General features: G+C 39.2%; 3 protein-coding genes across 3 annotated transcripts; all 3 read left to right on the top strand.

Annotated features, from left to right (window-relative positions):
* Positions 1–1,939: 1,939 nt before the first annotated feature.
* Positions 1,940–6,677, top strand: LOC122085789 (protein NDL1-like). Its single transcript, XM_042654371.1, has 11 exons — positions 1,940–2,295; positions 3,954–4,053; positions 4,253–4,350; positions 4,500–4,588; positions 4,915–4,975; positions 5,063–5,149; positions 5,261–5,338; positions 5,440–5,496; positions 5,613–5,668; positions 5,799–5,934; positions 6,081–6,677. Exons 1-11 carry the CDS (start codon positions 2,236–2,238, stop codon positions 6,300–6,302), a joined length of 1,044 nt encoding a protein of 347 aa, XP_042510305.1. The 5' UTR covers positions 1,940–2,235; the 3' UTR covers positions 6,303–6,677.
* Positions 6,678–16,451: 9,774 nt separating this feature from the next.
* Positions 16,452–17,910, top strand: LOC122087696 (inorganic pyrophosphatase 1-like). Its single transcript, XM_042656897.1, has 4 exons — positions 16,452–16,743; positions 16,841–16,962; positions 17,087–17,291; positions 17,387–17,910. The coding sequence occupies exons 1-4, from the start codon at positions 16,606–16,608 to the stop codon at positions 17,747–17,749; spliced, it is 828 nt and encodes a 275-aa protein (XP_042512831.1). The 5' UTR covers positions 16,452–16,605; the 3' UTR covers positions 17,750–17,910.
* Positions 17,911–22,574: 4,664 nt separating this feature from the next.
* Positions 22,575–24,083, top strand: LOC122087697 (inorganic pyrophosphatase 1-like). Its single transcript, XM_042656899.1, has 4 exons — positions 22,575–22,857; positions 22,957–23,078; positions 23,203–23,404; positions 23,498–24,083. The coding sequence occupies exons 1-4, from the start codon at positions 22,720–22,722 to the stop codon at positions 23,858–23,860; spliced, it is 825 nt and encodes a 274-aa protein (XP_042512833.1). The 5' UTR covers positions 22,575–22,719; the 3' UTR covers positions 23,861–24,083.
* The last annotated feature ends 1,379 nt before the right edge of the window (positions 24,084–25,462 follow it).

Below are 25,462 nucleotides of genomic sequence, written 5' to 3'. Positions count from 1 at the left end.
ATCATAGTGGAGATGTTAAGATGGATGTGTGACAAAACTAAGAAAGATAAAAAAGGATAACGTAAAAAAATGGTCATATTATAGTCATTTGGGAATAACTCCGATACATGATAAGCTACGAGAAACTCGTTTGAGATGCATAATTTAAGTTTTGTATCACGTATGACCTCAAATAGAGTTAATTGGAGTGCATGGATCCATGTGGTCAATTCCGTTTAGTTGAGATAACGCTGAATTGCTGTTGTCAATGTCATACGAGTCATTGTTGATGGAGTGTTAGTGCACCCTCCCGTGATTACAAGAGGTGATGAAATCAGTTCAATCTTCACAATTTAAGAGCTTATGAATATAACTACTACAACAATGACTTTCCCATTATGATCCATTTCTTTCCTACTTTTTTTCCCTCAGTCTGACTCTCCCAGTCTCAATCTTTCCCTCTGAGTCTCAATGGTTCAAGAGACATGGAACAAACCGGTTTTAATTGATTTTTCAATGCTTTTTTGGTTTAATGTTTTATTTGGTTACCCAGGATTCTATCGTTATGTAACTGAAGATGATGTACCGGTTCAAGATGAGATCGAAACAATTTTTTTTTTTTTTTTTTTTTTTTTTTACTATATTCAAAATCAGAAATGGACCACCTAATAACGGTTCACTCAGTTCCGATTTTTATCGACCGATTCTGGTTCGATTTCAATTTAATATTGGCATGACACCCTTGGTTAGATTGTCCCCTTTCCCAATATTTAAGGGGGAAAAAAAACCAAAGAGGTTGGCCTATTCCTTGTTTGTTTGGTAAGGAACACTCAAGATATTCTCTTGCTTGAGTTTCATGAGAGACAGACAGCACACACAAACAATTAGAATATAGGTTGATGGAAAGCTTAACGTTTTCATTTTTAAAAACGTGTTTTCTAATCCCTATTCATTAATAGATGATAACATAGCTTAATTAGATGAATAAGTAGTAAAATAAAGAGTACTAAACATTCCGCATAAGTGGCCCTAAGAATATAAAAAGGAGTGAAACCCAGAACCAAGAGGCAGAAGTCCCTCGTCAACTCGACTGCTTCCTTCCCTTGAGTTTTCGATTGATTATATGACTTACCTTACAAAAATTTACAATTTTATTATAATTATATGTATTTAACAATGTGACTAATGTTTTAATCAAGTTTTACCTTTTGTTTATCAATGAAAAGACAACTTGATAATTAAAAATAGCTAGAGCCCTAAGACTAGATCCAAAAGCTTGGTAAGATTGGAATTATTCTGGAAATATGCATTAACATATCTTAGAAAACAAAATTAGATTGAACTGAAACAAACCTGTATTAGAAAGTTTTGGATTAGGGTTTTTGGAGATCGAGAAAAATAAATCAATCGATAATCAAATCGAATCGAGAACACAATCGATAAATAAAGAACCAATAAGAAATTAATAAAAATATAGAATTTTTTATTATTATTATGAAACGAGCTAAATTGAAAATAACTGATAAGAAAAAACTCGTAAAAATCCAGATCAAATAGCACATGAATTGAACTTCAACTTAACGATTTAATTCCAACTTGATTTAGTATTATACTAAAATCTGGCGGAACCAACCGATTGGCACCCTTCCTGCATCAAATAGAGCCAAAGATTGGGTACACCTTTCTTTGTACAACCAATGGAGGAAACCAATGGAGGAATTAAGGGACCCCAAAAAAAAAAACCATTTGGAATCCGAAACAAAAACGGGTCACGTAACCGGATCCGGGAAAGGTGAGACTTTGTTTTTTAGTTAAAAGAAGCAACAATTGATAAATCTCAGAGAGAGAGAGAGAGAGAGAGAGAAAGCATCCACAATCAGAAGCTACAGTAATCCAGTCTGTCGGTCTCTAACTGCGGTTAGCTTGACCAAGGTCTCAGGTTAAATCCTGTTAGTACGGCAGCTGGTGAGGAAGAAGCGTCGGTGGCGAGTCAGTTATTGAGATAATCAGAGAAGAAGAGTCCTAAGCGAAGCAGGGTGAACATATTATTAAGAGAGAGAAAGGAGAAGAGAGAGAGAGAGAGGATCGCTTCGCTTCGTATATAAGCCATCGAAGCCTGACGAAGTATTTCTTTGAAGTGTGGACCGCAGAGAGAGAGAAAGCGAGAGCGAGAGCGAGAAGGGAAGAGCTAGAGAGAAGGAGAAAGGAGAGTTATAGTGTGTGTCTCTCGCTGATCAGACACAGGAAACCGTGGCCATGGCAGAGTCGAGCGATTCGGTTTCCGTCGATATGGAGACGATCTCTCTTGGTGGAAAGGTTGGATTCTGAAATTCTTTTTTCTTTATTTGCTTCTGATTTTGAAATGTATGTTCTTCTTGACTCTTTTGTATCAATTAATCATGATGTTTTTTTAGAATTTCAAACGTTGGAGATTTAGATCTTAAGGTTTTGGATGGATTTGGGTTTCGTGTTTTGAATTTTTATTCGTTTCTTCAATTATGTTTCTGCTTCGCGTTTGATTTAATTAAATTCCTTTCTATCCCTCTATCTCGCTTGAGTGTGAAGGAGGTTATAATTTTAGTTTCTTAATTTGTTGAATATATATTTTGAATGGCTGAATGTCTGAATGTCCGGTTTAGGGTTTCTTTGTCGATTTCTGGTTTTGCATTTATTGGAGGGGTGAAGATTTTTATTTTTCTTGATCTTTTTAACTCTTGTTTTGATTCAAAAGGCTTTGGTAGACAGAGGAGGTAGATCTATAGGGCTTTTAGCTACTAAGATATTCTTCTGCTTCTTCTTTGTCGTTAAGGAGATAATTTCCTTCTTTTTGTAAAACTTTTCTGATTTGTTTTTTCTTTTGGGCGGTTCAAATTCTCTTCATGGTTTTGATTATCTTACGTATATCTTCTCTTTGAATGGTTGGTTTCATTGTTCTTCGATTTTAACATTTTTTATGGAGTTGGTAGAACTTTAAAAGCTCTATAGCCAATGAGCGTGTACTTCTTTCAATGTTATTTTGCTTTAAACTTGGTATATCATGCTGCATTTGCTTAATAGTGCCAGCAGGTAATCGGGAGGGGGAGGTTGGTTGTCGTCAGACTTTTGGATGGTGGTAGGAAATAATTTCCATTCAAAGACTTGTGTCAGAATAAACCCATAGTCTCTTTTTTTTTTTTGGGGGGGGGGGGGTGTGGCGTTAAGAATCCATGGTCTCTTTCATTGTTAAAAAGAAATCGATGCCTATGGGCTGTCACCCCTATGTTTTTGTTGTCCTTGGCTCTTCTCGGGTGTTCGATGTGGATTATGCTTTTGGCGTTTTCTTTCCATTCCTTCCATAATTCCATGATATTTTCTGTTAGTCTGCGAAACTGAAGGTCTTTTATGAAGTTTTATGTTTTGAATAGTCAGCGTCTTGTTGATTCCAGAAACAGGGAGATTCCTTAGTTGCTCAAGCGAGTAGAAGATTCATTCTTTTTATTTGGAGGGAGGGGGCGGGGGGTTGGGGTGCAGTTTTTCCTTTATTCATATGAGTTCTTCCTAGTATTTGAAAGAAAAGCTAACGTCATTGGCGTTATATTGTTCTGTTTAGCTGCCATATTGTCCTATTAGGCGAGTTCATAATATTTCCTTTTTAGTTATCATGAAGGCTCTCTTTACAGCGAGTTGAAACATTCGGTGCTTGAACTTTACCCTTTTTTTGGGGGCAAAATTTTATGTATTCCATCATTTGAAAAGTAATGTAGCTGATGAAGGCAGAGAGGAGTAGACTTATCCAGTTTGGATCCTTGCATTTACCAAGCTCTTCTATGGTGTTAGGTGCTTGCAAAGTCACATCCTAAATGGAAGGGCTACTCCTCAATTAGCCTAGCTGCTTCATTTATGTCCGTCCTATCTCATGTTCTTTTTGGTTTTTTGACCTTTGGATGGTTTTTAATTTTCTAAGAAAACAATGCTTTTTTTTATTATATCCCCAGGAACATATTGTACATACTAGCCGTGGTCCTGTGTCTGTTGCGGTGTTTGGAGACCAGGATAAGCCAGCTCTCGTCACTTATCCTGATTTAGCTCTAAATCGTAAGTTTAGTCCTTCCATTACTAAATGCTGGCTATCATTCTATGGGGATTATCCTGTTACTAGGCTAAGAGTCATATTTGAAGCCTGGGAGTGCCACTTCCGGTCATGAAATATACCTTGTTCAAAAATTGATTGCTTCTTTGTTTACATATATACATTGACTAATTCAATAATTTCATGTGATTCTGTGGTGACCAGATATGTCCTGTTTCCAAGGCTTATTCTTTTGCCCAGAAGCTGCTTCTTTGCTACTTGACAATTTCTGCGTCTATCATATCAGTCCTCCTGGGCATGAGGTCGGTTACTTGGTTGACTTGATTGCAGTGCTTAATTCTGTTGTTCTTTTTCTGAACTATTTATTTTGCCATATTTTTTGTATCCTACCATATGTTGTTATTGTTCACATGATTTCTCTTCTGGGCCTTTCTTCAAAGAGCTCTTGCAGTTGGGTGCTGCTGCAATTTCTTCCGACATGCCTATGCATTCCGTTGATGACTTAGTGGATCAGGTTGCTGATGTTCTCGACTTCTTTGGGTAATTTCTATAGCAGGCATACGTTGTGGGTTTTCTCTAGTTGGTTCTTAATTATGCTAGCATGGCCAACTTTCTTGTTAGAGTCTTTTCTAATGATATTCTCTCTAGTTATACCTTCCGCCAGATGCCAGCAATTGTGCCTTATGTAGGTGCTTATTTTGCATCTGGCAAGGATCTACAGAATCTTCTAAATGTTGTTGGAAGAAAGAAAGAACGAAAAAAAAGAAAAAGAAAAAAAAAAGGAAGACATATATGGTCTATCCAATGGTATAATTGTTGAAAACTAATTTCTTTTTAATTGTGTGGCATATTATTTTTTGCTTCAGGCTTGGTGCAGTGATGTGCATGGGGGTCACGGCTGGTGCTTACATTCTTACACTATTTGCGGTATGTTGACACCCTGGTTGTTATAGTCTAGGTTAATTTCTGATTTTTACACTAATTTTTTTTTTTATAAATGTTCTGTCATTACAGATGAAGTATAGGGGGCGGGTTATTGGTTTAATACTTGTTTCTCCCCTGTGCAAAGCACCATCGTGGACGGAATGGTTGTATAATAAGGTTCCTTTTACGACCCCTCTATTTTCATCCAATTGAAAAGCAGCTGTCATTTTTCCCCTTCTATTTTTACATTACTGTCATCTGATATTTAAGATGGCAACTCATCTGCAGGTGATGATAAATTTGCTCTACTTCTATGGAATGTGTGGTGTGATGAAAGAGTGCTTGCTTCAACGGTACTTCAGCAAGGTACTTGATGCACCTTTTGTATCTTTATAACCTGTTTGTATGCTGCTGATATTTTCTGGATTTGGTGGATTGAGTTTTGGGATCTGTTTATTTACTGTTAGGAAGTTCGAGGTAGCGGACAAGTCCCAGAATCAGATATTGTGCAGGCATGCAAAAGTGTGAGTTCCCCTTCTCTCTCTCTCTCTCTCTCTCTCTCTCTCAGAGGCATGCATTGTACACATGCATGTCATGTCAGTGAGATTCTGTATATTAAATGATGTGCTTGTTAATGCAGTTGCTAGATGAGAGGCAGAGTGCAAATGTGTTGCGGTTTCTTCAGGCGATTAGTGGGTAAGAGCTCATGTCTGAGATTACTTAGGGTCATTGTTTCGATGTTTTTACTTTTTATGTGTGATATAGAGTATGATATGATGAAGATTTAGAACATGAAAGAGTTCTCTTTGATGTTTTGACCTAGCAGGAGACACGACATCACTGATGGACTGAAGAAATTGCAGTGTCGGACATTAATCTTTGTGGGTGAAAACTCTCCTTTCCACTCTGAAGCTCTACACATGACTTCGAAACTTGATAGGAGATACTGTGCATTGGTCGAGGTAGGTACTGATGATATATGATGTACGTATTTCATTGATGTGTACAAAAGATTGCATGCTATTTTAAGAGCGCTGAGTGAGTTGGTTTATGAAGCTTATGGAGGCCGGTTGGGTTTGACTTGTTTGTGGGTGTATGGGGTGGACAGGTTCAGGCATGTGGATCTATGGTTACAGAAGAGCAGCCTCATGCAATGTTGATACCCATGGAGTATTTCTTCATGGGATATGGGCTGTATAGACCAAGCCAGTTCAGTGGCAGTCCGAGGAGTCCATTGTGCCCATCGTGCATCTCACCGGAGCTGCTCTCACCTGAAAGTATGGGGTTGAAGCTGAAGCCCATAAAGACGCGGGCTTCACTGCAAGTATGAGAGTTTGTAATGTTGACTGCTGTAATCTTACATTTTTTTTTTCTTTGACGAGGGGGGAGGGAGGGGAACTTTTAAATCTTTAATTGGTTGCCAGTGAAGGTGGGAAGGTGGTGATGGGGAGGTGGACAAAATGTGGTGGGTTGGTGTAGATAAAGAAAGTAAAGGGGGGGAGAAGGGAGAGAGTAGAGTATAGGTGAGTAGAGTATAGGTGAGAGAGAGAGAGAGAGGGATTGGAATTCATTCATTTGTAATCATAAATCGATGAGCTGCTGATCTGTTTGTAAATCCTCTTTGGATAAATTATTTATGCCGACCAATGAGCATACGTGTATTGTAATAAAAAGGAAAAGAAAAAAGAAAATGATGGTTTTCTGGTAGGGTAGGAGTTGTGGACTTGGTTCATTGGCATTACAGGAATATATTATTCTTTTAGGCATATACATTGAGATTGATATTGGTTTTTTGTGTTAGATAGAGCAGAGGTGGTATCAGTTGGCAGAGAGGAATGGATGGATTAAAAGTAGTGGAGGGGTTGAAGTTCAACGCGTACGTGACTTGTTAACTGTCGATACCGAACGCGGGATGGGCGTGACTCGTGAGGATCATGCCAAAAGGCCATGTGAGTAGGTATGTATGTTGGTATAATAATCTGGATACCGATCATTATACCTCTATTATTGGGCCAGCAACAGTTTACTGTTCTCCACAAACACCCCGGTGGGTCCCCCTACCCCACCTAAAACAAAAAAAGGAAAAGAAAAGAGATCCAGAATTTTCAATATAGCTGGACTTAGCCAACAGTACTCTCTTGTCCTAATCGTGTGAAAAACTTTTGGAAAAATTACATGATTACTCACTTGTGAGTTTCTCTTAACAAAATTATCCATCAAAAGTTTCAGCTAACAAAAATATCCAAAATTAAATTTCTTTTTACAAAATTATCCACTTAAAGTTGAAGTTAATAAAAATACCTAAAATTGAGTTTGGGTTTACAAAACTACCCACTCAAAGTTTTAGTCATAAAAAAATACATGATTATATGTGAAAGATGAAGAATCACTATTTTGGGTAGTGATGCGGAAAAATTTGATTGGACTATCTCTCCTGCAGTTCCTGGTGCTTTGGTCGACCTGCACAAAAGAGATGACAAGGAGAGCCGGGCTAACTCGATGGGAGACTCTCCGATGCCTAAGTTAGACCTTTCCACAACAGATGCTCAAGAGAGCTTTTATAGTATGAGAAGTGAGTAATCGATCCCTTGTGATGGATGCTTACCCTGGTATTTATAGGCTGCTGATGGAGGGCAAGTGGGAGACGATTGTGAAGAGTCCTGTTTAGGCGTGGAGTCCTCAAGGGGAGTGGCTCTGTGATTCTAGGAATATTCCTGGAATATTCCCCTCTTAACTAGGAAAGATCAACCGTGTGATGTCATGATGACGTGTAGTGGATAGAGTCTTGTCCTCCGGAATAGAGACTATGTTCCTTGAATGTAAGGGTGGACGAAAACACGTTTCTGGAATCTTTGTTATTGACGTCAGGCCGAGGTGGCAGCTTGGCCAGATGGAGGCCGAGGTAACAGCACGGCCCGATGGATGCCGAGGTAACAGGGCGACGTGATGGATGCCGAGGTGGAGCACGGCATGATGGAGGCCGAGATATCAGCACGGCCTGATGGAGGCCGAGGTATCAGCACGGCCTGATGGAGGCCGAGGTAGTAGCACGGCCTGATGGAGGCCGAGGTAGTAGCACGGCATGATAGATGCCGAGGCAGTAGCACGGCTTGATGGGGGCCGAGGTGACAGCACGGTCTGATGGAGGCCGAGGTGGAGCACGGCCTGATGGATGCCAAGGTGACAGCACGGCCTGATTGAGGCTGAGGCAGTAGCACGGCCTGATGGAGGCCGAGGTAGTAGCACGGCATGATAGATGCCGAGGCAGTAGCACGGCTTGATGGGGGCCGAGGTGACAGCACGGCCTGATGGAGGCCGAGGCAGTAGCACGGCCTGATGGAGGCCGAGGCAGTAGCGCGGCCTGATGGAGGCCGAGGCAGTAGCACGGCCTGATGGAGGCCGAGGTGGAGCACAGCCTGATAGATGCCAAGGTGACAGCACGGCCTGATTGAGGCTGAGGCTGAGGCAGTAGCACGGCTTGATGGAGGCCGAGGTGGAGCACGGCCTGATTGATGCCGAGGTAGTAGCACGACATGATTGAGGCTGAGGTGATAGCGCGGCTTGATAGATGCCGAGGAGGTAGCACGGCCTGATTGATGCCGAGGCAGTAGCACGACCTGATGGAGGCCGAGGTGGCAGCACGACCTGATGAAAACCAAGGTGACAGCGCGGCCTGATGGATGCCGAGGTAGTAGCACGGCATGATTGATGCCGAGGCAGTAGCACGGCATGATTGAGGCCGAGGCAGTAGCACGGCCTGATGGAGGCCGAAGTGGCAGGACGACCTGATGGAGACCGAGGTGACAGCACGGCTTGATGGATGCCGAGGTAGTAGCACGGCATGATGGAGGCCGAGGTGGCAGCACGACCTGATGGATGCCGAGGTGACAACACGGCCTGATGGATGCCGAGGTAGTAGCACGGCATGACTGATGCCGAGGCAGTAGCACGGCATGGTTGAGGCCGAGGCAGTAGCATGGCCGAATGGAGGCCGAGGTGGAGCACGGCCTGATGGAGACAGAGGTGACAGCATGGCCTGATGGATGCTGAGGTAGTAGCACGGCATGATTAAGGCCGAGGTGATAGCGCGGTTTGATAGATGCTAAGGCAGTAGCACGGCCTGATGGAGGTCGAGGAAACAGCACGGCCTGATTTATGCCAAGGTATTAGCACGGCATGATTGAAGCCGAGGTAGAGCACGGCCTGATGGAGGCCGAGGTAACAGCATGGCCTGATAGAGGCTGAGGTAGGGTACATGCTTAGCCGTGCTGAGGAAAGTGACATGTTTTGCCTCATCAGGTAGTTTTGTAAACCCAAACCTGATTTTGGGTATTTTTGTTAACTAAAACTTTGGGTGGGTAGTTTTGTAAACTCAAACCTAATTTTGGGTATTTTTGTTAACCAAAACTTTTTGTGGGTATTTTTGTAAAGAGAAACCCAAAAATGGGTAATCATGTAATTTTTCCAAAACTTTTTCCCTACTTTTTTTTTTTTTGTTTCAACTGTGTAGCATTTTTTTTGCGATGAGTGTAAATATTGCCATTTTACATAGGGTCGTCAATTGATCAATTCGGGCTGGTTTCAATCAAGCCTACTCAGTCTTCTCCACTTAAACACTTCGCATTGTGATTGACTTGTTTAAGTAATCAGCCTTCAAGGGTTTTAAATGTGTCAAGATGAGTAAATGAGCTCTAAACGGGCTTTAAACAAGTGAGGCTATTAGTTAGTCAGTCTTGGTTGGGCATTCGTTGGGTTGGGGAAAAAACAAATTCTGTTATTCTATCTAGGCTCAAGTCCGATACGTTCAATAAACAAGCCATGTAGTAGTCTCATAATTTCTCAATTAGGCCTATTAGTGTGGGTTTGGAATTGACATTCTTATTTTCACATGTCTACTTGAAAAATATTCATGGCAATAATAACTTTTACAATGGCCTACTGTTGAGTCACTTTCACTTTCAAATAATTTTTGAAAATCCTTTTCTATCTCTAAGTTGAAAAAAATTGTGATGAAACAAGGGGTAGGAAAAGAAGATATATTCCTATTGAAACCCTCCAAAAACATTGATTTAGTATTATGAATCTTGGGCCCGATACTGATCTAATATGGATCCACATCGACTTAGATTGGGTAATTTTACTTTTACCCTTATTTTCATTTAATTTTTACCCTTGATCTAGTATTGATTTCTGACATGGAATTGGCAGGTTTCAGTAGATATAGAACCACCATCCATTCGGCTAATTTGATACTTATTACTAAAACCATGCTCTTCAAGACAAGGGTGTCAATTGATTTGGTTTCGATATAAATGGTTAAGTTCGATTTTATTAAACGGTTACGATTTCAAATTCACATTCTTACTTCAAAATAACAAATAGTTTGTAACTTTTACCAAAAAAAAAGAAATAGTTTGTAACCTTATTGTGTGACACATTGTTTTAAATGAGTATTATAGTGTCATTTTACATCTATATTATAGAAAACATACATAATAATGAGACCTTTTGATAATGACATAATGATATAATAATATATATCTTTAAATTATTCTTAAAAATATTTTTATATCCCTATCTTAAAGAACTTTTAGGAATAACTACAACTAATTAAGAGGTGTCAAAGTTGTAAATACACTTATAGATAGTCACGTATCAAATTCTAAATATGATAAAAAAAAAAGTTTTAAATACGTTTAATTAAATATGGTATATCTTATTAAGAGTATAATTTCAAATGGAATAAAAAATTAAGCACAACGGATAGTTTTAACAATTGGAATGGACGGGTTAGCTGATCTGTGTGTTGGACCGCCGCCTTTTTTGGTTGGACTGTGGCCGGAAGTGGACTATCTAGAGGTGGACAAAAGTTCGAGTCAAACCTCTTTTCTTGGTGAAGGAAAACCATGTAAGCCACCACCCACAATACCCTAAAAGTGGGACACCTAATGGTGTCTTGGTGCATTGGATACATATATTATAAAAACATGTTTCTTGCGCTGACAAGAATTTTTTTTTTTTTGGTGCTAGTTTAGTGGCCACTAGGCCAGGTAAGAAGACCCATTAAGGGCCACATAGAGATGAGAAATGAATAATACATTCACTGAATATGTAGCTAATAATTGTGGCAAAAAAGGGTCAACGTAGGATTGTGATCTTCTCCAATGATTCTCTTCTTTCAATTTTCTTTCAATCAGATATTAGTATGTGGTTTTAATTGATTGATTTGTAATTTCGATTATATCCATATCTGATTGAAAGGAGGTTGAAGAAAGAGTTGTTGGAGAGATTGGAATCCACAATATGATGCATGTTTATTTGATAATACATTTTGGTCATGATTGGATAGGAAAGTTGTAGGATGAGCTGGCAAAGCTGAGTTTGATAATAATTCTGTTTTCAGAATTTATTTTTGACCTATAATTAATATTTTTTTTTCAATTTTATTGGCATGCAATTATAGGGAGTAGACTGGGGTTTGATAATTTGGTGAAAATAGTGTTAGATGGTGGTGTTGTAACCAAAATTGTGAATTAAGAAGTTGTTATTTTACTTTTTGGGCATTACATGGCCCCGACACAAGTGCAAAGGCCAATGAAAGTACATATAGAGACATTAATAGGGGAGCGTAGTTGGTGAGCAATGAACTTGATACGAGCCAGAAACTCGAATGTTCAAAGTTCGACTCCCACTAGGCCTACCTTGGGCTATTCACATAGGGTACTAGTAAGACCTTCAATATCCGTCATTAGCACAAAAAAAAAAAAAGTTGGATTTTTTTTTCCATTATTTTAGGGGACGTATTTGTGTATGCTTTCTTTTGTGCTCCCATTTACCCTTGCTCGCACATATAAAAACTGCACTCCCCAACAATATATACTTACCTAAAAGAAAAAAGGAATTTTCTTTTTTTGGTTGAGGAGTGTGATCCCTGTGTCTAGACACATGAGGGGTGATGGAAATGATTAACCTACCCCCATAGAAGGAAAAAATGACTCTTTTATGAGTACTTCCTCATGTATTTCTATTGAACCTCGAACATTCAGATACCACATTTCCCCACATAATACACTTCCCCAAATAATTTCTTAGTCACCATTTGATGGCAAACTCCTTTTATCAAATGGGCATGACCCACTTACAATTACTTCACCTTTTTTTGGTAGAGTCTACTTCACCGCTATAGTGAAAACAAACTCTTTATCAAATGGATGACGCACTTCCCCAAAACTTTGATTCCACAAGCACAAGATGTGATGCGCGAGTGCATTACACACAAGTCCACCACAAAACAATAACACTACCATAACCTAGCCACTTTAAGCCTTTTCTTTTCAAATGCTATATGAGGTATTGACTCACATGCACACCCCCTAAAGCCTCACACGAGAGAGAGAGAGAGAGAGAGAGAGAGAGAGAGAGAGTACAGATTGCGGCTTACGTGTGCATATTTGCGTACGCAATAGTGGAAGATAAAGTTTCATAAAATAAAAAAAGGAAGAGATATAAAGCAATTTCCTGGGTAGGTATATTCCATGAGGATCCGAGCTCTCCACATCTCTCTAGGTTTAAAGGTGGTGGGAAAATGTGTTGGGGCTTCTCCACAAGAATGAATAATGCATTCCAAATGACATTTTTTTTTCACGTAAGGTTTTGTTTGTTTTGGAATGAATAGAAAAAGAAAAATATGTCAAGAAAGAAAAATTTTAAGTTTTTTGCCATCCAAGAAGAATACAAAGTGATGTAAAGAATGATGGGTTCATCGAATCGATATGAGATTGATAAATGATATGGACAAAAGGTATAATTGTCAAAATACTCTCAAATTGAGTATATTTGAGGGTAAAACAATCTCATATGATTGATATGATCTTGATCCTAACCAGGTTGGATTCGACACTAATATGAATATTGATTCAGCTGATACATAATACCTCAAATCATGTGTCCACTATAATTCATGGTTCAAACGAGTCTTTTTAATCCAATCTAAGGGTCAAATGCTCTGATTTACGAGATTCTCTTCCCAGTGTGGATAAAGGGAAACTTGTTTCATAAAAATTTCTTGCAAAATCTTAAAATTTCAAAAGACCAAGCTAATTTTCCTTCAACCACTATGAGGAGAGAAACTCTTAAGCCACCACTTCTGACTCTACAATTGGACTAGGGAAGGGTCATTTCTACTTTGTATGCTAGGGAACAAGAGTTTAATGATGAAACTTAATCGGTCTAGGAATCAAATCATGGAATCATATCACTTTGGATGAAGAGATGTATGTTTGGTTATCAATAAAAGAAAAGAAAAAAAAATTCAAAAAATTTTAAAATTTAAGAGAGAGATAGACGCATAGGAAATCATTGTATAATCATTCATATTTTGTCTTATTATGTTTTCATATTTTCTCATGTTTTCTTGTGTTTTTGGCAAGAAAATTTTTAAGATAACAAAAGAAAATTTTACAATTCCCAAGAGGAATTTTGAATTTGAAAAGGAGAATCTTCTCTTGGGTGAAGAAATACTAAGTGCAAAGAAAATTTTCTTTTCTTTTCTTCTCTTGGCTACCAAACACAGTCTAAGGGCCCGTTTGATAACGTAACCAGAAACGTGTTTCTGTGTTTTCTTGTTCTCAGAAACAAAGAAACGGCATAAATACCGTTTGGTAAAAGTGTTCTGTTCCACTTGTTTCTTGAAACATAAATTGAAATTTATAACAATTTATGCTTCAAGAAACACGAATGACAAAACAAGTTTTAGTTGTTTCGCTCGTTTCTCGAAACAAAATTGGGGTACAAACAATCGATCGACCACGGGGAGCTTCACTGCTTCTCCTGCGTGAAATGTTGCAGAACCCCCTTCCTCTTGAAACGTTGAAGCTTCACTGCTTCTCCTACGTACCCGACCACGGGGAGCTCTGCAACTACGGACCCTTCTTCATCTCGTTGGTGGAACACCTTCCTTGTCACCCTCTTCATCACCGTCGCTGCTCTGTGCGGCTACGAGGAGCTCTCGAAGACCGCTACTCAGTGCCGCCACAAGATAGAGAAGCTTCGCCAGCGCTACCGCTCAGACAAGAAACGTTCGTCTCTCTCTCTTTGGCCTTACTTCAACCTCATGGAACGGATGGAATTTGGGCCATTCTAGATCGGGGCCCTTCCCATTGCCGCCATTGATCTGCATCGTAACAGAGACGATGACTATGAAGACGACGATGATGGAGACGGAGACGAAGACGATGACGATGATGACGACGACGAAGCTAATAAATCTCGAAGCATCAATCACATACTTCGCCGACCACCAATGGCCTCACCGTATCCTCAGCAATGGAATGATGGTGGTCATGGCGGTGGAGTAGCAGGGCCTCCTGGGGCTTCTAGGTTTTTAAGGAATCCGATGTTTCTCAAGAGAAAATCTTTCAGGATGGATGAGGAGGAGGGGGAGAAGGAAGAGGGAGTTGACCTGATTTCGGAATTGGCTTTGGTGGTTAGAGCATTTGGGGAAGGGTTTGTTCGGATAGAGAATATGAAGATGGAGATGATGAAGGAGACAGAAACGTATAGAGTGGAGATGGAGAGCAAGAGGATGGAGATGATTGTCAAATCCCAGCGACGTATAGTCCAATCCATTGCCAAAGCCCACCGGTTCCAGAAACAAAAATTATCAAACACCTTTCTTACCTGTTTCAGAAACAGCAATTTCTGTTTCTGCCGTTTCTTGGAACAGAAATGATAGAAACGTTATCAAACGGGCCCTAAGTGTCCCACAGTGATGAACAATTTTTCCATTTTGAAAAGAAACTTTATGCAGAAAGAAAGAAGAAAACACATTTCATTGATCTCATGATAATATGATAGTATCAAATTTGAGAGAAAATATACCCCTATCTTCTAGTTTTTTCCCCATTGATAGACAAACAATTGAAAAAAGGATTTTTTTTTTATTTTTTTGTATTTTTCTTGTTTTACTTTATTTCTTAGGAAACAAACATAGCCTTAATGCACAATTAACAGAAAACATTATTTAATTTAAAGAAGAATCCATATGGAATAATGGAAACAAAACATTATTTAATTAAAACATTATTTAATTTAAAGAAGAATCCATATGGAATAATGGAAACAAAGCATCCAATTATGGAATAATGGAAACAAAGCATCCAACCACAAAACTTACCTCACAAAACTTACCTAACACTTTACGCATAGAACCAAATCAATTCCATTATTTTCCAATTTAAATGCGCACCACACTAACTCCCCTGATTGATCCACTTTATTTTCTAGATAATGATTTTTTTTATCCACATGTGTCACTATTGTTAGGGGTGTCAACCAATCAGGTTATGTGGATTTTGGTTGGACCAATCGGGTCATCGTGATTGTCATTGGGTAGACCATGGTCTCATTTATAAATGATCAACCGGGTATCATTGTTTTAACAAGGCTATATAGACTTTCAACGATCATTGAACCATTTTATCTCTAAATGAGCCTTAAAACATGTGATTAATGCAAAAAGACTCTTTATGATAAGGTTTACATCGAATCATTAAATTTATCTATAACAATAGCAATTCAACAACAATCGAGCTTAATCGAGCTCTTAGGCGGTCAGTCATGGTCGGGCAATCGTTGAACCCGTGGATTTAGGAGATGGTATTTGTGCCAATACCGATCCGATACCAATTATGATCGGTCGGATCGACATGTATCGATCGATTTTGCCCATGCTTTTCTTCAAAAAAATCATAATTTTTTACCATTTTGCCCCTAAAACGAGACAGTTAATCGATTTGAATCAGTCTAAGTAGATACCGATATGATACCGATACTTGAAACCATGGTCGAACCGAACCCTTGCACCGCGAACAATCGAATATTATCTTGTCCATCCGAATCAAAAATTGGACCAAGCAAGCAAGTTTAAGGGCCAAAGCCACCAGCCCTAGACGCGGCGACGCCCACTAAAAGCCAAAGCATCCGTCAAGGGACGAGAAATTCTAGATTTGGAATATTCCCCAAAATCGTGGCTAAGTTGCAGGAGAATTTGACAAGTGGCGAATATTCTCATATCCATCTCCTGGTTTCCATCGCTGGATCACTTAACATCGCTGGATCACTTTGATATAGTAAAGACCAACCCTAACTTCAAGTACTAGAACCTAGACCTTCTTCACCATTGGATTGGGATAAGCATATGATTATGATATGATCCAACGATTGAGAGCAGCTTGGACATGATCTTGTGGACTGTGGTAACTAAAAGAGATGTACACAGTTGTCGGTGGTCTTGAATCCAGATTGTGATCGAGATCCAAACTCCCACCATGAATTGGAGTTCATGGTAGAGAGAGAAAACCAGAAAAAAGATAAAGGGAAAAGGCTAATAAGAGAGAGAGAGAGAGAGAGAGAGAGAGATTCACTTTAAAGACTGTATGGGTAATATTCCATGGAATCAAACTTCGAAACCTTCACTTTTTCCCTCTCTCTCCCTCCCTCTAGAAGTGGGACTCCTAACCCTTTATAAATACCCTGTGTCTGCCATCTTCAACTTCGCAAGATCTTGTAATACCAAGTTGTTTACAAGATAATATTTTGGAATTTCTTCCTGTAATCAGTTTTCGATCTTCAAAATGGCTGGAATTGTGTTGGTTTTCGACTTTGATAAGACGATTATCGACTGCGATAGCGATAATTGGGTGGTCGACGAATTGGGTTTTACCCAGTTGTTCAATGAGCTTTTGCCTACAATGCCTTGGAACTCTCTAATTGTTAGTTTCAGTTTTTCGTTCTCTCCTGGGTTTTGTTTCTTCTGGGTTTGTTGTTTGGATTGGGATTAATTCCTTCTTGGGTTGCTGAAATTTGCAGGATAGGATGATGAGAGAGCTTCACTCTCAGGGGATTACAATCGAACAGATCGAGGAGTGTTTGAAAAGGGCTCCACTGCATCCCCGGATCATTACCGCCATTAAATCAGCCCATGCTCTTGGGTAAGTTATCTTTTCCAGAAGAATTTTATGCCCTTTTTTGTTTCTGGTAAAAGGAATTACTATGTCTACAACATTGAAAAAAATATATTCGATCCGCCATTAATGGGTTTGTTTCGAATCTCAGGTGTGAGTTGAGGATTCTGAGCGATGCGAATCGATTCTTTATTGAAACAATCCTGAAACATCATGGGTTGATGGATTACTTCTTTGAGATTAACACGAACCCAAGTTTCGTTGATGAAGAAGGGAGGCTTAGGATCACCCCTTACCATGATTTCACCTCCTCTCCTCATTGCTGCAATAACGACTGTCCTCCTAACATGTGCAAGGTAATTGATTTCATCCCACTATGTTTCAAAAACCATTCTTATCAGTGTTGATGATCAAGAAATTCTAATTTTCTTGTCCTGTTTTTAATAAATAGGGTCTGGTGATTGAGAGGATACAAGCTTCTACATTTGCAGAAGGGAAGAAAAGATTCATTTATCTTGGAGATGGAAAGGGTGATTACTGTCCAAGTCTGAAGCTTAATGAAGGAGACAGAGTGATGCCTAGGAAGAACTTCCCACTCTGGGAGATGATTTGCAGTAACCCATTACTCATCAAGGCAGAGATTCATGAATGGAGCTATGGAGAAGAGCTTGAAAGGGTACTATTGCACTTGATCAACATGATCATCATTGAAGAGAGCAGCAAGGGTCAGTTTATTTCTGGGGATTGCAAGTTTGAGACTATTCCAATCTCTACCCATGAATCCTTTCCCAAAGCTCTTCGTGTTCCTCATTAAGTCTTCTCATTAGGCAACTAACTAATTAAATGTTGGTTCAGAAGCCAAGCAAACTACATAGCTTTTAGCCTTTTACCTTTTTTTCCTTTTTCTTTTTTCTTTTTTGGAGATTCGCCTTTCTTTCATAATAGTGAAAAAGCTCCATTTCTGGTTGTGACCCAGTTCTGTAATGTGAAAAAGAAACAGAAATCCATAGAAATAATGGAAATGGAAATGGAAAATCCAGTTTTGAAATTTCAGAGCTTCTTGTGCATGAATTGTATTTTGGAAGATGTAGTTCTAAGGCTTTAATTTCTCTTTGCCTCTGGGAAGATCCATCCTTTGGGGGAAAAATGCTAACAAAAGCAAGTGACAGAACAGAAGAAAAGGGAGGGATACCCGGATCCTCTCAAGGGAAAGCCAACAACAGCAAGTAACAGAACAGAAGATAAGGGAGGGTACCCGGATCCTCTAGTGCGCCAGTCACTCTAGCGTGCATTGGACGGCTGCAGCACGAGGGCTTGCCGCATGCACCCCAAAGTGCCTCCCAGCGGCGTTGGAGGGAAGGCAAAGTGGATCTAGTGGTAGTGAAGAAAAAAAAGAGTGAAAATTACGTGATTATCTACTTTTGGGTTTCTTTTTACAAAATTACCCGCAAAATGTTTTGATTAACAAAAATACCCAAAATCAGGTTTGTGTAAAACTACTTACTCAAAGTTCCAGTTAACAAAAATATCCAAAATCAAGTTTAGGTTTGCAAAACTACCCAAAAAAGTGATTCTTCATCTTTCACATATAATCATGTATTTTTTTATTATTGAAACTTTGAGTCGGTAGTTTTGTAAACCCTAACTCAATTTTGGGTATTTTTGTTAACTTAAAATTTAAGTGGGTAATTTTTTAAAGGGAAAACTATTTTAAGTATTTTTGTTAACTGAAACTTTTGGTGGGTAATTTTGTAAAGGGAAACCCAGAAGTGGGTAATCATGTAATTTTTCTTTTTTTCATGAAAAGTTATGCAAGAGTAGTAAAACATAAGTATATTATGGTGTTAAATGTTTTGCCTTGGTTTGGTTTGGTTTGATTTGGTTTAGAGTGTTGCAGGTAGAGGTGGCAATCCTAAGTCCGCACTAATTAAATCGATTTTTAACACTGGTCCATTTATAAATCGGTAATACACGGTGCAAGGGGTTTATATGTATATTTTGATTTTTGATTTTATATATATATAAGAATAGATGGTGATATTTTTTTTTATCAATTGTTGAATGTAATTAAGTGTAATATCTTTCCTAAATTGTTGATGATATAATAAAAATATATTAAAATATTTTAAATCTAAGATAATTAAATACCGTTTAAAGCTCGTTTAAGGTTTTATTGGTACATTACCTTGTTTAAGATCCAATTAGGAGAATGACCAGTTAAAACCTGAAATCTGATCGAGCCCGACATGAGACCGATTGAGATCAACTCACTCCTTAAATAGGTAGGTCACGATCCAAGGGTAGAGGCCCGCCAAGCCTGGCTAGGCTCAATTGAATTGGCCTGGACCGACCGATTAACACCCCTAGTCCCCTACTTGCAGGTATAAACCAAACTTGAATAATTTATGAAATAGTTTCCCTTGTTGTGGTTTTTTGCCAATGGTTTGTAAACGATTTTTTTTGGGTTTAAACTCCTCTCTTGATTGATATTTGCATATCTATTCTAAATTTCAAGCCCTTTCAATTAACACCCCTACTTGCAGAGATAAACCAAAATTTAATCATTTATAAAGCAGTTTCCCTCGTTCCGGTTTCTTGCCAATGGTTCGTAAATGATTTTTTTTGGGTTTAAATTCCTCTCTTGATTGATATTTGCATATCTATTATAAATTTTAGGTGCACTTATCAAGATGTGGTGATGATGCAAATGGTCTAGTCGGGTTAAATATAATCTTGCACATGGTTCAAACTCGATGTTGAAATGGTTTAAAATTTAAAATTGAATCGAACCATTTATTAAATGGTTGGATTTTTTAAATTAAAATTGAATCATTTTTATTGAATTGATAGTTTTGATTTAAAAGACTCATTTAAATTTGCAACGCCACCCCTGGAGAATGCCAATATTATATGGACACGCCCTCTCTTTCACCAAATTAGATTCGGATCCCTTGCCGTCAGTCAATGTTACAGAGTATACCAAGAATGCTGACATCAGCAGGTCATTTTTTTTTTCTAAATACCATTTTACCCTTAAAAATAAAGGAGCATCAAAATTGCCCTTAATACGGAGCACGTGATCCCATTGCAGCTGACATCGCCACTGCCGCCAGACGTAGTTCCTTCAGTAGATGCCCCTGCTTCAGTTCTGCTAATTCACCACTTCCGAATTTGGTAGGGCTTTCTAGCCGGGATCTCACGCAACTCTCATCCCCCAGTGGCGAAATGGATAAGAATTCATCCCAGTCCGAGCATGAATCGCTATATGAGACAATGGGTAGTCGTGGCTTATTAAGCAAATACATAGCTTCTCATCTTTCTGACATTGCCAAACTCTGTGAAGAAGCTCCTGTAGCTCTAAAGCGTGCCCCCAACCCAGCCAAGCTCGTCTTGGACTGCATTGGCCATTTTTATCTCCAGGGTAGCAAAGCGTATACCAAGGATTCTCCAATGGTTCCCGCCCGGCAAGCCTCGGTGCTCATGCTGGAATTCTTTCTCCTCGCAGAATGCGTTGATCAAAATGGGACTGAATCCCTTAGTCAAGGAAGAAGCTGAGGTCGCAGGGCTGATCAGTGAAGGGGGCATCTCTAAGGCCCAAAACATGGATTCTAGGTGGCTGCTTCTCTTTATCGGTTGCTATGGCATCCCATCAGTATTTGGATACCAAGATCTCAGTGATCTTATTCGGTTGAGTAGCCCAAGGGAGATTGTTGATGCCCTTAGATGGTCCCGTTTCCTCCTTGACAGAGTCCCAAATTATCATTCAAGAAATGAAGAACAGAATGCATATCAAAGCTATTGATGTTGCTTGTACATTTTGGGTTGAGGAAAAATTCTCTCAAAATATTCTTATCATTTTTACGTGAATCTAAAGAAATCTGGAAAAGAACAAGGAGAGAAGCACAAGGTTCTCTTGTACCAGCACTGAAAGAAGCTAATGAAAGGTAACTTACTGGCTTGAAATCCTTAGTTAAGCGTTTGGAGGATCACAAGATTGATCCTATGAAGATTCTTGCAGGATGGCATGTCAATGATAAAATAACCAACATGGAGAAAGAAATTGTAGATCAAGAAAAGAAAGTAGAAGAAAATGCTAATTTGAAAAGAAAAGCTGGTGAAATTGAGTCCTCAGAAAAGATGAAAACCCAAGAAGTGAAATGTCCTTGGCCTACCACCAGTGTTTTGTCCCAGGAACTCCTTGCAATCTTGATAACTTGTAACAGAGTGACGACCTAAGATAAAAAACAGAGGGAAAAAAAGACATAACCAAACCTTCTCACCGGCGACCTAAGATGGCGGCGATAGGAAGTGCACCACTCGCCAGAGACAGAATGAGCACAAATTGCCGGCGACAGTAGCTCAGGTAGTCTGGATCTCGTCGGACTCACAGGTTGTAGGTAGGAAAAGAAGGAACGAAGGAGAGAGAGTGATAAAAGAGATTAGGGTGAATAGAGGGGTATTTTTGGTATAATATAATAAGAGTGTTTTACTCATAAGGGTTAAAGTGTCATTTCACAACATCAATTATCAGAGATTGATAACAAGGGTCCGAGTCTAATTTGGTGAAAGAAGAGGGGTGTCCCTCTAATATTGGCATTCTCTAGGGGGTGGCATTGTAAATTACCCAAAAAAAAAAAAAAAGACAGAATAAAAAGCGAAAAAAATCCTCTGTCGTGGGTGCGGCTGTGCGACGAGAATCCGATGGGTGGCATGACATCAGGACGTGTACCGATGTCATCTTGGCCATCTGATGTTCGCCGCACGGCCGCACCCATGGCAAAGGATGAAAGTCCCATAAAAAGGGATTGGATAATGAGTTTTTAAATACACAATTTCACTATATAGTAAATTCTAATGACATTTTAATAATTTTATACACTTTGAGTTCAGTCTTGAGGCATTTTCTATACTACTACTGGGATTGAAACTTATTATTAAGGTGTATCTTTTTCATCAAAATGAAAAGATAAAAAATAAAATAAAATCAATGAGATGGGTGTAGGGTTTTCTATTACGTCGACTTATTCATAATTACCCTACGCTATAAGTCTAAATATTGTAACTCATGAAGTTATGAAGGAGAAACAATCGTAGATCTCTAGCCACTGGACAATACTTATGAAACAAGGGGAGTAAACATCCAAAAACTTATAACCAGTCTTTCGTGTCATGGATAGAAAAACTTATAACTAGACTCATAGTGGTATAAAAACACACTCAGTCAAGGTTCTAAAACTCTGAAATGGTCATGGATCAGTCAAGGACTCAAGGCCGATACCATTTAGATACCATCCCTGGATCACTTTAATATAGTAAAGTAATAAAACCTAGACCTTCTTCACCATCGGATTGGTATAGGTATGTGATCATGATACGATCCAACGGTTGGGAGCAGCTTGGGCATGACCTTGTGGACTGTGGTAACTGAAAGAGATGTACACAGTTGTTGGTGGTCTTGAATCCAGATTCTGATCGAGATCCAAACTCCTACCATGAATTGGAGTTCATGGTAGAGAGAGAACCAGAAAAAGATAAAGGAAAAAGGCTAATAAGAGAGAGAGATTCACTTTAAAATCTCAACTGTTTCGGTAATATTCCATGGAATCAAACTTCGAAACCTTCACTTTTTCCCTCTGTGTCACACTCCCCCTAGAAGTGGGACTCTTAACCCTTTATAAATACCCTGTGTCTGCCATCTTCAACTTCACAAGATCTTGTTATGCCAAGTTGTTTACAAGATAATATTTTGGAATTTCATCCTGTAATCAGTTTTCGATCTTCCAAATGGCTGGAATTGTGTTGGTTTTCGACTTTGATAAGACGATTATCGACTGCGATAGCGATAATTGGGTGGTCGACGAATTGGGTTTTACCCAGTTGTTCAATGAGCTTTTGCCTACAATGCCTTGGAACTCTCTCATGGTTAGTTTCAGTTTTTCCTTCTCTCTCATGGGTTTTCTTTTTCTGGGTTTTGCTGTTTGGATTCGGATTAATTGCTTCTTGGGTTGATTAAATTTGCAGGATAGGATGATGAGAGAGCTTCACTCTCACGGGATTACAATTGAACAGATCGAGGAGTGTTTGAAAAGGGCTCCATTGCATCCCCGGATCATTACCGCCATTAAATCAGCCCATGCTCTTGGGTAAGTTATCTTTTCCAGAAGAATTTTATGCCATTTTTTGTTTCTGGTAAAAGGAATTACTATGTCTACAACATTGTAAAAAATATATTCGATCCGCCATTAATGGGTTTGTTTCGAATCTCAGGTGTGAGTTGAGGATTCTGAGCGATGCGAATCGATTCTTTATTGAGACAATCCTGAAACATTATGGGTTGATGGATTACTTCTCTGAGATTAACACGAACCCAAGTTTCGTTGATGAAGAAGGGAGGCTTAGGATCACCCCTTACCATGATTTCACCTCCTCTCCTCATTGCTGCAATAACTGTCCTCCTAACATGTGCAAGGTAATTGATTTCATCCCACTCTGTTTCGAAAACCAATCTTATCTGTGTTGACGATCAAGAAATTGTAATTTTCTTCCTGTTTTTAATAAATAGGGTCTGGTGATTGAGAGGATACAAGCTTCTACATTTGCAGAAGGGAAGAAAAGATTCATCTATCTGGGAGATGGAAAGGGTGATTACTGTCCAAGTCTGAAGCTTAATGAAGGAGACAGAGTGATGCCTAGGAAGAACTTCCCACTCTGGGAGATGATTCGCAGTAACCCATTACTCATCAAGGCAGAGATTCATGAATGGAGCTATGGAGAAGAGCTTGAAAGGCTACTATTGCACTTGATCAACATGATCATCATTGAAGAGAGCAGCAAGGGTCAGTTTATTTCTGGGGATTGCAAGTTTGAGACTATTCCAATTTCTAGCCATGAATCCTTTCCCAAAGCTCTTCCTGTTCCTCATTAAGTCTTCTCATTAGACAACTAATTAAATGTTGGTTCAGAAGCCAAGCCAACTACATAGCTTTTACTCTCTTTTTTCCTTTTCTTTTTAGGAGGTTCTCCTTTCTTTCATATTAGTGAAAAAGCTGCATTTCTGGTTGTGACCCAGTTCTGTAATGTGAAAAAGGAACAGAAATCCATAGAAATAATGGAAGTGGAAATGGAAAATCCAGTTTTAAAATTTCAAAGCTTCTTGTCCATGGATTGTATTTTGGAAGATGTAGTTCTAAGGCTTTAATTTCTCTTTGCCCCTGGGAAGATCCATCCTTGGGGAAAATACCCAACAAAAGCAAGTAACAGAACAGAAGAAAAGGGAGGGATGCCCGGATCCTCTTAAGTGAAAGCCAACAAAAGCAATTAACAGAACAGAAGAAAAGGGAGGGATGCCCGGATCCTCTTAAGTGAAAGCCAACAAAAGCAATTAACAGAACAGAAGAAAAGGGAGGAATACCTGGATCCTGCTAGTCCCTTGCATTGGACGGCTACGGCATAAGGGGCATGCACCACAAGTGCCTTCTAGCGGCGCTGGAGGGGTGCACTTGAGAGGGTCTTCTTCCCGAAAAGGGGAGGTCTATTTTTTGGGGCAAAGTGGATCTAGTGATATTATTAGTATTCAGGCTCTCTTTGGTTTGATTTCTATTTATATTTATCTGGTTTATTTCTGTTTTTATAAGTTTTTGGTATGATTTATACCACTTATTTTTATTTATTAAAAATTAAAATAAATCATAAATCAATGAGGAGCTATTTGCAAATCTATCATGCGCTACTTTTAAAAAGCAAATAGGGGGGGGGGTTTGTGAGCGATTGCAAGGGCTAGGATGTGCATAGGGTGCAAGTGGAGAGCGCTTGCACAGAGTGTAGGGGGATGCGTAGGCGTGGGTTACCCAGGAGTGAGTTGAGGGAGTTCGGATCACAGGCTTGGGTGGAGTTTGTTAGGCTAGAGTTTGAAGGTGAGGGAAGAGAGGGGGATGTGCAGGTGGGTGTCTGCTCGCGATGGAGGTTCAGGCGGCAACAAGGGAAGGTTTTGGGTGTTTGCTCACGGTGCAGTTGGAGGTTTAACTAGGGCGAGTACAAACAGGGCCAGGGCTGATGGAGTGCAGTACATTTTGACTAACTTCCATTGTAAATAAAATATCTCATGTGCTACTGCATCTGTTCATAATATCTCTGCGGCTGCTCTTGCATTTGTTCATAATTTATTTAAAACCAAGGGTTCTTTCTTTGCTGTTCAATTTGTGTCGAACTTCGTTGCACTTTGTCTTTTTTGACCCTAGACAAGAAACTCAATTTGTAGTTTCTTTCATTATTAATTCATGAGAAATTTACTATCACTCCCCTACCCTTGGCCTATATTCACTATCACTCCCCTACCTCTTACTTTTTTTACTTGATACTCCCTTGCTTTTTTATTTTTACGTCTTTTTTTTCCCTACTCTTTTTAAATACTCCCGATTACTCTTCCTTTCCATTTATAACCTATTACACTTTTTTTTTAAATTGATTGGTTCAAAACATGGTTTGAACCAAACCACTTACAAGTTTTGTCTCATCCAATCATCAATGA

This window comes from Macadamia integrifolia, chromosome 8 (genome assembly GCF_013358625.1).
Source record: "Macadamia integrifolia cultivar HAES 741 chromosome 8, SCU_Mint_v3, whole genome shotgun sequence".
In the NCBI taxonomy this organism is placed as follows: domain Eukaryota; kingdom Viridiplantae; phylum Streptophyta; class Magnoliopsida; order Proteales; family Proteaceae; genus Macadamia; species Macadamia integrifolia.
The sequence above is the reverse complement of the archived record's forward strand: the minus strand, read 5'-3'. Positions and strand labels throughout refer to the sequence as shown.